This window comes from Procambarus clarkii, chromosome 82, assembly GCF_040958095.1.
Source record: "Procambarus clarkii isolate CNS0578487 chromosome 82, FALCON_Pclarkii_2.0, whole genome shotgun sequence".
Taxonomy (NCBI): domain Eukaryota; kingdom Metazoa; phylum Arthropoda; class Malacostraca; order Decapoda; family Cambaridae; genus Procambarus; species Procambarus clarkii.
Window position 1 is genome coordinate 12613485 of NC_091231.1, and position 15305 is coordinate 12628789.

General features: G+C 44.1%; 1 protein-coding gene across 1 annotated transcript in view; it reads left to right on the top strand.

Annotated features, from left to right (window-relative positions):
• LOC123764458 (allatostatin-A receptor) overlaps positions 1–15305 on the top strand; it is a 238936-nt gene that overhangs the window by 72258 nt on the left and 151373 nt on the right. Inside the window, exons 5-7 of the mRNA XM_045752323.2 lie at positions 108–273; positions 5545–5729; positions 14160–14275. Of these exons, the coding sequence (XP_045608279.1) occupies positions 108–273; positions 5545–5729; positions 14160–14275 (467 nt within the window). The remainder of the gene's footprint in view (positions 1–107; positions 274–5544; positions 5730–14159; positions 14276–15305) is intronic.

The window sequence follows — 15305 nt, forward strand, 5'->3', positions numbered from 1 at the left end:
GCAAACAAGATCTTTTGGTCCGCTAAAGGCATTTAGACTTCAGTGATTCATGGCTGGGGTCTCACTCCCAGCATCCCTCACCTATTGCATCTCTCTCTCACTCGCAGCATCTCGTCTCATAACTCGCTGGCGTCGTGCTCTGTGTCGTCGGGGCTCGTGCAGCCGTCCCCGTCGGCAGCGTCGGGGTTGGCCGCTCTGCACGCAGCCTGTCCTCTCAAACGGTGCGTCCACAGACAGAAGTCCGGGGAGGAGGTCAAGCAGGCTAGGAAACAGGTACGTTACGTGATCTGTTTTGTATGTGTGTTTTTATCTAACAGTATATTGAAATATCTGCTATACAAAGCTGTGGTTATGTGGTTATTGATGTGGTTAGCTTATACACACACACACGCATACATACACACACACACACACACACACACACACACACACACACACACACACACACACACACACACACACACACACACACACACACACACACACACACACATTTTTGTAGTTATATAACTCCACTCATAATTCTAAAACTAGATTGAATATGAACATATTGTGTCAGCAGTCATTCCCTGAAACTACCGGTGACTAGTAAGGCGGGGTCCAAGCACTTAATACTCTGTACTGCAGGCACAAACAGGTGACTCACTTAGGTGAGTACATGCCCGTGTTCACAGGAAGGAAGACACACCCAATATTGTTGTGTAAGCGGCAGCAGCCAAATGATATTAACTATTTTCGAGAAAAAAAAAAATATTATGTATCAAGGGAGTAGAAAGAGTTCAAACGATGATTGACACACGGGCCGAAAAGCCTTTGATAATGATCGCTCGTCAAGAGTTTCCGGGCAGGGAAAGTGGGTGGGTGTAGGTGGGTGGGTGGGTGGGTGGGCAGAAAGGCAGGGGGGAGAGGAACCAGTTGGAGAGGGATAGAGGGGGGGGTAGGTAGGCGGCGTTGCTGGTGGAGCTGATGAAAGTAATGGAAACCATTTTAGCGAAACCGGCAATATATCCATTGAAAATTTCATCGTCGCTTAGCCCGGTGATGAAAGAATATATTATTTTGCAACGTAACAAAGTGGGAAAAATGTCCTTAAGTACCCAGTATTAACTTAAGTATTAACTATCCACCCAGTCCTTGGTGGGATTGGGTGGTTATAAATAGGAGCTGCCTCGTATAGGCCAATAGGCATCCTTCAGTTACTCTTATTCTTATGTTATTATCGCTATAAGACAATACCTGTCTGTCCAAAATTGGAGACCAGGCGCATTTTTGCTAGACTCTCGTGCATAGGGCACAAGACGGACATAGGCTAGTCTGGGTAGGCCTAAGATAAATGTTTTAAGAAATATTAGGAATCATAAACACCCCCTCGGCCATTTATATAGTCTGTCATGGAGACAAGTGTGAAATATGAGGTGTGAATACCGTAGAGTTGACAATGAAATTGCAAAAATATGTGGAAAAGGAGTCGAGGAGAGAGGAAAAACAAGGCATCTGAGACCCATACATTTCGTTCAGTGCTTCTGGAGGGAGGGGGGGGGGGTGCAGGGGAAAATGAAAAATGGTGGAGGACGAAGAAATACCTAGAGATAGGTAGAGAAAACGAGAGATAGGTAGAAAGAGAGCTAGGTAGGAATAGACAGAAGCAGAGAGAAATAGCGATAGGTTGACAGAGAAAGGTAGAAATTGGTTGAGATTCAGCTAGGGAGAGATAGTTCATAGGTATACACAGAGAAGCGTAGGTAGAGACGGAGATAGAGAGGAGAGAGACAGACACCCGGGCACCGCCGGGTACCCCTGCTAGTAATTTACTTAGTTATTACTCGGATTAATTGAACTTGAATAATTTGAAATTAATCGAACTTGAAAATGAATATCGAGGTGGACACAAATATGTATTATGTTAAATCACCACATTTTTCTGATCACATGATTATAACAATTGTTATTCGATTAATCATAATGAAAACTCCTTCCATCCCTTTATATTTCTTCCTCATCTCTAATATGCTTCATTCACCTTCATTTTTTATCTCCATACCCCATATTTCTCATCCACTTCCTACGCTTACTTTCCCTTCGTTCTTCCATTACTATCTATGCCTGTTTTATCCTTCCCATTCTTCAGTCTTCTTTCCAGGATTACTCTGATCATATACTTCCAAATGCAAAGAAAATGCAAAGGTAAAACAGGAACCAAAATAAGCAATCTCAACATTTAAACAAGATTTAGTGTGGTTAAAATTCCTAGCCAACACACAGCCCCTTCCCCCCCTTCCCCCCAGGGGGGCCTCGTAGCCTGGTGGATAGCGCGCAGGACTCGTAATTATGTGGCGCGGGTTCGATTCCCGCACGAGGCAGAAACAAATGGGCAAAGTTTCTTTCACCCTGAATGCCCCTGTTACCTAGCAGTAAATAGGTACTCGGGAGTTAGTCAGCTGTCACGGGCTGCTTCCTGGGGGTGGAGGCCTGGTCGAGGACCGGGCCGCGGGGACACTAAAAAGCCCCGAAATCATCTCAAGATAACCTCAAGATAACCCTCGTATAACCATAAGTATTATACACAAATCCCAGGACGCATATACCGGCCAGTTATGTTAGATAAGTATGTTCAAATCTTCCGTATTTGGCGACGATGCCTGCAGGAATACTGAGCTAATTAGTGCTGCGGGGAGGAAGGGGGAGAGAGAGGCAGGCAGGTAGAGGGAAGGGGGATAGCGAGAGAGTGGAAGGTAGATGGAGGGGAGGAGGGAAAGGACGATGGTAGGAATGGGAGCAACAGGGGGGAGAGAGAAAGAGAGAGAGAGAGAGAGAGAGAGAGAGAGAGAGAGAGAGAGAGAGAGAGAGAGTCTGGAACCATTGTCATCTGCAGAGCATCAAAGGGGGCGATCACACACAAACGAGCGTGCGTGTGCGCACGAACGTCCTCAGAAGAAGATCCTAAGCAAACATACGAAACACGATGAGGTGAATTGAATAGCACCGAGCTGAGAGAGAGGGAGAGAAAGCACAAAAAAATGGCAGTGGAAGGGAGGAAACTTTTGCAAGCCGTGACAAGCAGCACTCTACTAGCAACTGACTATACTTGTCCCCCCCATCCAATTTCTAATTGGCAATACGTTGCCGAACCTAACAGAGGGAACTGTCATATATATATATATATATATATATATATATATATATATATATATATATATATATATATATATATATATATATATATATATATATATATATATATATGTTCGCGTGTGACGGCTACAGAAAGGGTCAGTATAAGGACCTGTATAAGAAGCTTCAGAATGCTTCAGCAGTTCTGGAAGACTCAGACATGCTACACAATGCTTCAGAAGAAGGTAAATGAGCAACAGGATTGGTGTAAGTGACGGCTGCGTTCATTCCTCCCAGAACAAATCCTGATAAGTTGAGTAGGGAGAGACAAGCAGAAGGAGACGCATGCTAACCAAACCATACACTACTCAGGGAAGTAACTAGGTGACAACCATGCGAGCAGTATTCTCTTGCATAATACACCAGGACGCGTTCAGCGCATTATTCTCTCGCTTCCCATACATAAACAGATTTAAAACGCACAGCTCCTCGTGGAGCCCAAACCTACGAAAACTCAAATAAGACGAACAATTATTTTAGAAAATATGGCAAGTGACAGGGATACGAGGACAGGAAAAGGGCCTGGGATAGAAGCATGGAGTAAAAGAACGGTGTCCATCCACCTGGACCACCGGGATTCGAACGCCCGTCTGCGAGAAGAGTTGTCGGCGCTGGATTCTCACACGAGTTTAAGGGATGACAGTAAACAGTGTTTTAGAACAAGTGAATGGGATAGAATGGTAGGGTGGGATGGAATGTGTGTTGATGCTAAGATCGAAGCTTGCTCCAAACATAAATTAATCACCAGATATGATCAAAATCTGGAGGTCCAGGAAATTACTCCCTGTCCTGTATACACAAGTAGGTGGGTGCAGTTAGGTTACATACTTGCGTACATAAAAACAGACATGAAACGTGCAGACATAAAAACACATACACACACTCACAGTTGCAACTCTGTCTCTGTCTCTGTCTCTCTCTCTGTCTCTCTCTCTCTCTCTTAACTTCATTCTTAACTTCCATCTAATTCTTGTCTATTTAAATTACTCTGTTCCTCCCTCTCTTTTCCCTTCTGCAATACCCCTTCCCTCTAATTCCCTTCCACTCCCCGTTCCACCCCCTTTCACTTCACACATTCCATCCCTTTCTAAATCCCTCCCTCCCTGCTCACCAAAATATTTTCCATCCCACTCCATCCCCAGACTTTCCAACGCCAGACTTGATCAATGCCACTCACTAATCCCCCCTGACGGTCCCTGGTATACTCCTGGCTTTGTGGTATATCTCTCGCATACTCCCTTAGTCTTAATCGTTATATCGAGGATATCGTGAGGTAGTATGCTCTGTGTTTTTATTAACTTATTTGTTAGTGCGGTGGGAGAGGTTCCGTCCCTCTTTCTCACCGTTCTTCTCTTTCTCTCTCACTTTTCCGTTTACTCCTCTCCCCATTATTCTCACCCTCTTATTTAACATTCACTCGGTCTCCCAATCTGCTTCTCTTTATCATCTTTCTTCCTCTTTTTATCATCTTCCCTCCTCTCCTCTCCTCTCCTCTCCCCCTATCCCTCCCGTTCCACCTTTTCTTACTCTATCTCTTTCCCTCTCTCCGACACCCCCTCTGCTCACTCTTCTCCCCCAACCTCCCCCCCCCATGTCCCCTTTTATCTCCTTTTTCTCAGAAAATGTTATATTGCGAGGCACTGAAATATGATTAAAAACTCGCAGTACATCTGTTACCATCTTAACTGTACAGAACCACCATCAATATACCCATCTTCGCTACACACAACCTGCAACACTGCAACTATCTTCAATACACACGACCATCACTCATCACCACTACATGCTGTCTTCATCTCTGTGATCATCATCACTATACCCGTCCACTACAGGAGTCCCCCCCCCCCCTATCAACCAACTTCCCACTTCTTCACCACCTTCCCTACCCTTCACCACCCTCTCTACCCTTCACCACTCTCTCTACCCTTCACTGCCTTCCCTTTCACTCAAAATCTTCCTTTCCCTTCATCATCCTCCCTATCATTCATCCCCTTTCCGACTCTTCAACATAATGCCTACATCTCTGTAAACATTTCCACTAAGCGCTTTCATAATCACTAAATACGCTGCACAAGAGAAAATATAAAGTAATTATCACGTAGAATATAATAAGCTAGACGAATCTTAATGAGCAAAAGGCTCCGGCAATTACTATCATATGCCATTTCATGCAAAGGATAGACAACAGGGGGTCAACCCTGATCCGCCTATGACCATTCTCAACCAAAGACCATTCACCCTGCAAAGTTTGGACAATGGTCTTTGATCTAGCCTGTAATGTCTGACTCCTAACCCAGCTCAGAAACACATGAGGAGGTGTTTAACTTTACAGGTGAACAGTATGGTGTTTATCATCTTCTTGTGTTTGTACAGGTGATAAAAATGCTGATTCTGGTAATCATACTCTTCATGGCGTGCTGGGGGCCCAAGATAGTCTTCTTCGTCTTTCTCAAGAACGGTCTTCCCCAGGAGTCATTTAAGCCCCTGGTCTACAACACCAGGATCTACCTGGGGCTTCTACCCTTCATCCACTCCTGTCTCAATCCCATCATTTATAGGTGAGCCCATCCATTTACACCTACCTTAATATATTTACAGGTGAGCCCCCTCTATATACATCTACCTTAATATATTTACAGGTGAGCCCATCCATCTACACCTACCTCAGAATATTTACAGGTGAGTCCCTCTATATACACCTGCCTCAATATATTTACAGGTGAGGCCTTAATTCACACCTGCCTCAACCCCATCATTTACAGGTGTGTGTCTTTCGTCTACACCTGCCTTAAATCCATAATTTACAGGCGAGCGTATCAACTCCGATCTATAAATTTTTGTTTGTCTTGTTTTCCGGTTCTTAAGTTTATTTTTAGTCGATGGTAAAACGCGTTATCCCGTTTTCTTTTACGTTCCCAGGGGGAGATCTTAGATGCAGCATTATCATGGAGCATGGCTTGTTCTTGCGGCTATTTATCTTGTAGATTGTTTGACCTACACTGAAGTAGATTGTTTGACCTACACTGAAGTAGATTGTTTGATCTACACTGAAGTAGATTGTTTGACCTACACTGAAGTACATCGTTTGACCTACACTGAAGTAGATTGTTTGATCTACACTGAAGTAGATTGTTTGACCTACACTGAAGTACATCGTTTGACCTACACTGAAGTAGATTGTTTGATCTACACTGAAGTAGATTGTTTGACCTACACTGATGTACATCGTTTGACCTACACTGAAGTAGATTGTTTGATCTACACTGAAGTAGATTGTTTGACCTACACTGAAGAACATCGTTTGACCTACACTGAAGTAGATTGTTTGATCTACACTGAAGTACATCGTTTGACCTACACTGAAGTAGATTGTTTGATCTACACTGAAGTAGATCGTTTGACCTACATTCAAGTAGATCGTTTGACCTACATTGAAGTAGGTTTGACCTACAATGAAGCACATTTAACCTACACTGAAATAGTGATATGAACTCAGGTGAGTCATATCCCCTGAGTCGCTGAGTTCATGTCATCCTGTCATCCTTACAGAGGCTCTGAGTAACCGTGTGGAGTCTGCAGAAAGTCTAGATGTCTTCTAGATGACTGAAGGAGTAAAATCTCACGTCTTTGGAAGAGACATGATCACCCCATACCAAATACTCAGGGGAATAGACAAGGCAGACAATGACAAGCTATATGGATTTTATTAGTACAAGAAAGACGGGGAGACTAAAAATATAAGTGTTCCATAGATATATTGTAAGTTATGTATCAGTCTGTAAATAAGGAATTAGAATTCATTCATAGATTCAAGTAGCGAACTTTAATAGACTTGGGAAACTATGCGCAATCGGTTAAATGTTGAGAGGCGGGTCCTGGAGCTTAAGTTTAACCTCCCAGACTCGCACATTTATTTGAGCGAAAACAATATATTTCCCCCCTACAACATATACATATAAAAGAGAATGTCTGTTCGTCTGTCTGTTTATATCTCTGTCTGTCTGTCTGACTGAAGTTAGAATCCAGCCGCTTGGGGTTGGGGACAAACATAGGCTGTTCAGGGGGAGGCTAAGTTAAATGCCTTAAGAAACATTGTAATGCAACCGTTCAGTCAGAGTTTAAAGAAGGAAATAAAATCGGTGTTGTATTGTCCGTAGAGTGATTAAATTCTCCCGGCGTTTATCCGGGTACCTTTATGATTTACTTTGTATATAGATGGAAAGGTCAGTCTGTTCGAGGTTGGAGAGGAGAGGGAGGAAGATAGGGAGATGGGGTGTTGGAGAATTAGAAAATGGAGGAGGTTGGAGGGGAGATAGGGAGACGAAGGGGACACGGGAACGGAGGAGGGAATGGGAAAGAGGGGGAAGGAAGGAGCAGAGAAAATCGGGAAAGGCGGAAGGGGTGTAAAGATGAACAAAGAGAAGGGACATTAGGAGAGGGGAAAAGAAGTGGGTGGAATGAGGGTTGGAGGGGGGAGGGGGGAACAAACTATATAGCGGACAAATATTCAAAATGGCCTCCACATTCTTCTATCTCTAAACAGAGCTGGCATCTTTTATCCACAGGGTGGTAACATATTTTTTGTTCTATGCATCATCATTTATCAATATCTCAAGTCCTGTTGTTATTCCTTTCTTTAAATTCTGCAAGTCTTCCAGGCTTTGTCTTGTAAACTTTATCTTCTATCAATCTACAAAATGCAAAGTCAAATAGCGTTAGATCAGGTGATCTTGGAGAATACGTATACCTATTGGTATAGTGAGGAGAATACCTCGCTATACCTATTCTTAACCGATTCACGTATCGAAAGTGGCCTCGAGAAATTCTTGCACATTACTACCGTAATGTTAAGGTGCACCAGACCACACACTAGAAGGTGAAGGGACGACGACGTTTCGGTCCGTCCTGGACCATTCTCAGGTAGATTGTCTTGAAATCGACTTGAGAATGATCCAGGACGGACTGAAACGTCGTCGTCCCTTCACCTTTTAGTGTGTGGTCTGGTCAAATTACTTTAGCCACGTTATTGTGACTCATCGCCTGCTTAAGGTACACCATCTTGCATCCATACGACTTTGTTGAAATTGTTCATACACACACAACTCAGGCAATTCCTTGTCCTCTAGCATTTTAACATCATTTTCCAGGTTAACGTAAACGTTAACATACCAAATGATATCAACAAGAACAGTATTTTACCTGAAATATAACCATGTATGTAAAATAGCACTCCAGGTACATGTCCGACCCTCGATCTCCCTATGACACTCTCAATAAAATCAGTATTAATGCTGGAAAGTTTAGTGAGTCTAGCCTCTAGCGTCTGGCCCCCAACATCGAATAGACAGAGAGAATTCATTAAGTTACGAAAGCCCTTGAAAATCTCAGAATGCAAAACTTGAAAACAAGAAAATTATATTATTCAGAATTTCTTGACCGGACTTAATTGGAAATTTAAGTCTTCATTGCAAATATGACGAGAGAATTAACTTTGGGTTCCTTAAAACCTAATATTTTCTCGATGTATGAGAGAAAGAGAGAGAGAGAGAGAGAGAGAGAGGGAGAGAGAGAGAGAGAGAGAGAGAGAGAGAGAGAGAGAGAGAGAGAGAGAGAGAGGGAGAGAGAGAGAGAGAGAGAGAGAGAGAGAGAGAGACAGAGAGACAGAGACAGAGAGATTGCAGGGAGGGGGAAGGTAGGACACACATACCAAAACACACAAAACCAGAGACAGATAAACTAAATAGAAATATAGCATAGCGAGGATCAACCCACCCAAGAGACGAGTCGGAGAGATCAGAAGGGTGACCCACACCCGTAGCAGGAATGTCATCCTAACACCAGACGATGCCTGACCTTCTCTCACCTCACACAAGCTGGGAATGTGGGCGACTCGAATATCGTGTGTGGTAATTAATTCTCTCCTGTCTCTTCTGTCACTTCTGCGTTCTTTACCCCCTGACCTTGGTTCTTCCCCTTCACTCACGTTTACCCATGATTCCATACTTTTTCGTTCTCATCTTCATCCCATTTTCTCCGCTATCATCACTACTCTCATCACCTTTATCCTTCTTCCTGTTACAAATATTCTCTTCTATATCCATCCCGTTTCCCATATCTATTCCATCTCCCATATCCATCTCCCATATCCATCCCCCCTTCCATACACATCTCCCATATACACTCACCCATGTGAGTGTATATGAGTGAGATCACACTGAATGAAAAAGAAAGATTATCTTGCTGAATAAATTCTAAGCATTCATACTTAAATTCATTCAGATGTTTAATTTATTCTAAAAGGTCTTCGTTTTTCTTTGAATAATTAGTTTTAAGTCTGTTTGGTAATATTGTTTTAGGTTTCATTGAGCCGTTGGAATTTTTTTTATTAAAGCAGAATTTGTATATATATATTTTTTTAACTTGTAGGTACGACTCGTTATTACATTCTAGAGCTCCGATTTTTGTTTCTTCAAAATAATGGTAACATTTGAAACCAATTTGAACAAAGAAGGTTTAAATAAAATACATTGAAATGGGAATGAAATATGAATTGGCTTTCCGTGTATAAAATTTGTTTTGCATATAAATTCCTGAATTAATTTGTATTTGTTTTCATCATTTGGTGGACATTTATGTTCAGTTTGTGTTCATGGAGTTGTCGTTCGTCGGTCTGTACTTCGTCTGTTGTTGGGTCTGTGTTCCGTCTGTTGTTGGGTCTGTGTTCCGTCTGTTGTTGGGTCTGTACGTCCTTCCGTTGGCCGACCTGTTTGTCCGTTCGTGGTGAATCATCACGTTATTTTTTCCAAGTCTCGTCTTCACTAACTCGATCATCTAAGAATCTCTCCTTCCTCCCAAGGACCTTCTTCCCCGTTTCATATCCTAAGAGATTTTCGTCTCTCGAACACTGTCATTTTCCCCAAAACCCACATCATTTCCCCCCAAAACCCACATCATTTTCCCCCAAAACCCACATCATTTTCCCCCAAAACCCACATCATTTTCCCCCAAAACCCACATCATTTTCCCCCAAAACCCACATCATTTTCATCCAAAACCCACATCATTTTCCCCCAAAACCCACATAATTTCCCCCCAAAACCCACATCATTTTCCCCCAAAACCCACATCATTTTCCCCCAAAACCCACATCATTTTCCCCCAAAACCCACATCATTTTCCCCCAAAACCCACATCATTTTCCCCCAAAACCCACATCATTTTCCCCCAAAACCCACATCATTTTCCCCCAAAACCCACATAATTTTCCCCCAAAACCCACATCATTTTCCCCCAAAACCCACATCATTTTCCCCCAAAACCCACATCATTTTCCCCCAAAACCCACATCATTTTCCCCCAAAACCCACATCATTTTCCCCCAAAACCCACATAATTTTCCCCCAAAACCCACATCATTTTCCCCCAAAACCCACATCATTTTCCCCCAAAACCCACATAATTTTTCCCCAAAACCCACATCATTTTCCCCCAAAACCCACATCATTTTCCCCCAAAACCTACATCATTTCCCCCCAAAACCCACATCATTTTCCCCCAAAACCCACATCATTTTCCCCCAAAACCCACATCATTTTCCCCCAAAACCTACATCATTTCCCCCCAAAACCCACATCATTTTCCCCCAAAACCCACATCATTTTCCCCCAAAACCCACATCATTTTCCCCCAAAACCCACATAATTTTTCCCCAAAACCCACATCATTTTCCCCCAAAACCCACATCATTTTCCCCCAAAACCTACATCATTTCCCCCCAAAACCTACATCATTTCCCCCCAAAACCCACATCATTTTCCCCCAAAACCCACATCATTTTCCCCCAAAACCCACATCATTTTCCCCCAAAACCTACATCATTTCCCCCCAAAACCCACATCATTTTCCCCCAAAACCCACATCATTTTCCCCCAAAACCCACATCATTTTCCCCCAAAACCTACATCATTTCCCCCCAAAACCCACATCATTTTCCCCCAAAACCCACATCATTTTCCCCCAAAACCCACATCATTTTCCCCCAAAACCTACATCATTTTCCCCCAAAACCCACATCATTTTCCCCCAAAACCCACATCATTTTCCCCCAAAACCCACATCATTTTCCCCCAAAACCCACATCATTTTCCCCCAAAACCCACATCATTTTCCCCCAAAACCTACATCATTTCCCCCCAAAACCCACATCATTTTCCCCCAAAACCCACATCATTTCCCCCCCAAAACCCATAATCTAGATGAGACTTTTATTTCCTTAAGTATGTTATTCCACACAAGTCTCTTGTTTCCATAATTTAATATCCTTCATGGTAGAGGTCCTTGCCTTCTAACTTAATCTTAACTTAATCTTCTTTTCGAGGCCCCTGTTGTCAATTTAATCATCTCATTCAAAGCTGTTTCCCTAACTTAATCGATTCCCCGAGACACTTGTTCTCCAACTTAATTATCTCCTTTAGGAATGTTCTCAATTTTAATCATTTCCTTCAAGGATGATGTCCAATTTATTTACTTCATTTAAGGAAGATGTCCAACTTAATTACCACCTTCAAGGATGTGGTCTAACTTAATTACCACCTTTAATGATGTTCCTCCTACATAATCGTTCTCTTCAGGTAAAAGGAGGCTAATTCCCACTCTAAGTTCACTACGGAGATCCCGTCTTGGATCCGTGAGCCCAGCCTCTCTCCTCCTTCTAAGATGAAGATGCTGACAGTAACGATGTGGTTGAAAGGACAAATATGTCGCGATGGACCACCCACAAAAAAAGTGAACTTAAATGTTAATATGAGAAGACAGCACAAAAGAACCCGCTATCCTTCTCTTTCTCCTCCTTTCTCCATCATTTTTTTTCCTCCTATTCCTTTCGTTTATCCCACTCCTCCCCTTCCTCTTCTACTATGACTCCTTTCCCCTTGCTCTTTCCTCTCCCTTTCTAACGATGGCTCAGCCATCGCGTCGTCAGGGCTAATTAGATATTACGCGGCCCCCTTTGAATCGTGGATGGTATTCTTAATACAAAATGGCGGAAGGTGTAGGCGGGCGTTCATGCACGGAGGTCCTGTAGAGGAGGAAGGGGGGGGGGTAGGCGTGGGCTGACGCCTTGCATGGAGGTCCTATAGAGGGGAGAGAAGGCGTGGGCTGACGCCTTGCATGGAGGTCCTATAGAGGGGAGAGAAGGCGTGGGCTGACGCCTTGCATGGAGGTCCTATAGAGGGGAGAGAAGCCGTGGGCTGACGCCTTGCATGGAAGTCCTATAGAGGAGAGAGAAGGCGGGGGCTGACGCCTTGTATGGAGGTCCTATAGAGGAGAGAGAAGGCTCTCTTATACTGAAAATTTTCAGACATCAGAATTCAATTTCATTAATCTGAATTAACTTGATTAATTCATTTTTTTGTATTTAGGAGCTTACGATTTATTAATTAATGGAGAGAAATTCTCTGCATTCTAAGGGGAGCAGAAGAATGAGTTTGTAGATCTATTTATAGAACAAGACGAATTACAATAATCGATACATTCTGATACAATAATCGAAATTATTTTAAATCAAATTATCAGATTATTGCCAAGTTAAATGTATCGGAAGTGTTCAGAATGGGAAATTGCAGAATGAGAGGAAACAATTGCTAGTTAGAGACGAAAAAGGGACATAGAACAGGAAACCAGAGAAAAAGAGAGAGAGAGAGAGAGAGAGAGAGAGAGAGAGAGAGAGAGAGAGAGAGAGAGAGAGAGAGAGAGAGAGAGAGAGAGAGAGAGAGAGACAGAGATCAGAAGGAAGGAAACAGCTGAAATTCGTTCAGGGACCTCTCCCTCGTGAACATCTGAGACACGATACGGAAGAGCATTGATTGTAAATCATTGTATATTTACACTACTGGCAGTCAGATCAGAAGGTCAGAGGGCGCCGATCAGAAGACCACGCTCCACCCAGCAGGAGCATGGAGGTTGGGTAGACACACGAACACACACACACACACACACATACACACACCCACACACACACACACACACACACACACACACACACACACACACACACACACACACACACACACACACACACACACACACACACACACACACACACACACCCACACACTCACACACCTGCACCGAGCATCCAAACACATAAATCGTTAACCATAAAAAAAACATACACATTTTCTCCATCTTAGAATTCCCATTGCCGTTACAGACAGCAAGTGCACGCAAAAACACCACTACACACGCACGTGCGGCGTTTCCTCAAGACAAGGATTGTGTTGTGTGGGAAATGTTTCTTGGTCGTCGTTACAGATAACATGAATTTCGTGTGATTCTAGTAAGAGGTCAAGTTGATGGGGCATTTATTTAAAATTTACTTAATTTTTCTTTCTGATTCTCATTCTCTCTGCTTATTCTCATATTCTCACTACGCCTTCTCCCTGTGTCGCCCAGGCGCTTAGACTGGACGGTAGAGCGACGGTCTGGTTTCTTGCAAGTCGGCGTTCAATCCCCGACTGTCCAAGTGGTTGGGCACAATTTCTTCCTCCCTCGTCCCATCCCAAATCCCCTATCCCGACCCATTCCCAGTGCTATAAAGTCTTAATTGCTAGGTGCTTTCTTCTGATAGTTCCCACTTCTTCCTCTGTGCATTCCATTATCTGCACTCACCACTCTCACTCACTGTATTTTCCTTTCTCTCTCTCTCTCTCTCTCTCTCTCTCTCTCTCTCTCTCTCTCTCTCTCTCTCTCTCTCTCTCTCTCTCTCTCTCTCTCTCTCACCTGTTCGTAAGTACAACCCCTTTCTCCTACCCCCTTCCACTTCCTATCACCGATACTCACCACTCTCCCTCTCATCTTTTCTCATTTTATGCCTCATTTACCTCTTCCTCTCTCCCTACCTCCCGCCTTCCATTCTTCCCTCCCTCCCTCCCTCCCTCCCTCCCTATTCTCTGCACATTCACCACCAATCTGTCTTCTCTCCTCCACAGCTTCATGTCGACCAACTTCGGTCGGATGATGAGACGGTCGTGTGCCCGAGAGAACTGTTCCTCCCTACTCAACAACCTGTGTGCGGGCGGCTCGTCCAGGTGCAAGCACAAGGCCGGTGAGTAAGAAAATAACTTGCAATAAATAGAAGTAACTTGACTTCTCTAGACTTCACTTGACTTCATTCTGATGTACAAGCAGCCCCTCATTCTGGTGTATAGGCAGCCCCTCATTCTGGTGTATAGGCAGCCCCTCATTCTGGTGTATAGGCAGCCCCTCATTCTGGTGTATAGGCAGCCCCTCATTCTGATGTACATGCAGCCCTCATTCTGGTGTGCAGGCAGCCCCTCATTCTGGTGTACAGGCAGCCCCTCATTCTGGTGTATAGGCAGCCCCTCATTCTGGTGTACAGGCAGCCCTCATTCTGGTGTACAGGCAGCCCCTCATTCTGGTGTACAGGCAGCCCCTCATTCTGGTGTACAGGCAGCCCTCATTCTGATGTACTGGCAGCCCTCATTCTGGTGTACAGGCAGCCCCTCATTCTGGTGTACATGCAGCCCTCATTCTGATGTACAGGCAGCCCTCATTCTGGTGTACAGGCAGCCCTCATTCTGGTGTATAGGCAGCCCCTCATTCTGGTGTACAGGCAGCCCTCATTCTGATGTACAGGCAGCCCTCATTCTGGTGTATAGGCAGCCCTCATTCTGATGTACAGGCACCCCTCATTCTGGTGTATAGGCAGCCCCTCATTCTGGTGTACAGGCAGCCCCTCATTCTGGTGTACAGGCAGCCCCTCATTCTGGTGTACAGGCAGCCCTCATTCTGATGTACTGGCAGCCCTCATTCTGGTGTACAGGCAGCCCCTCATTCTGGTGTACATGCAGCCCTCATTCTGATGTACAGGCAGCCCTCATTCTGGTGTACAGGCAGCCCTCATTCTGGTGTATAGGCAGCCCCTCATTCTGGTGTACAGGCAGCCCTCATTCTGATGTACAGGCAGCCCTCATTCTGGTGTATAGGCAGCCCTCATTCTGATGTACAGGCACCCCTCATTCTGGTGTATAGGCAGCCCCTCATTCTGGTGTATAGGCAGCCCCTCATTCTGATGTACAGGCAGCCCTCATTCTGGTGTACAGGCAACCCTCATT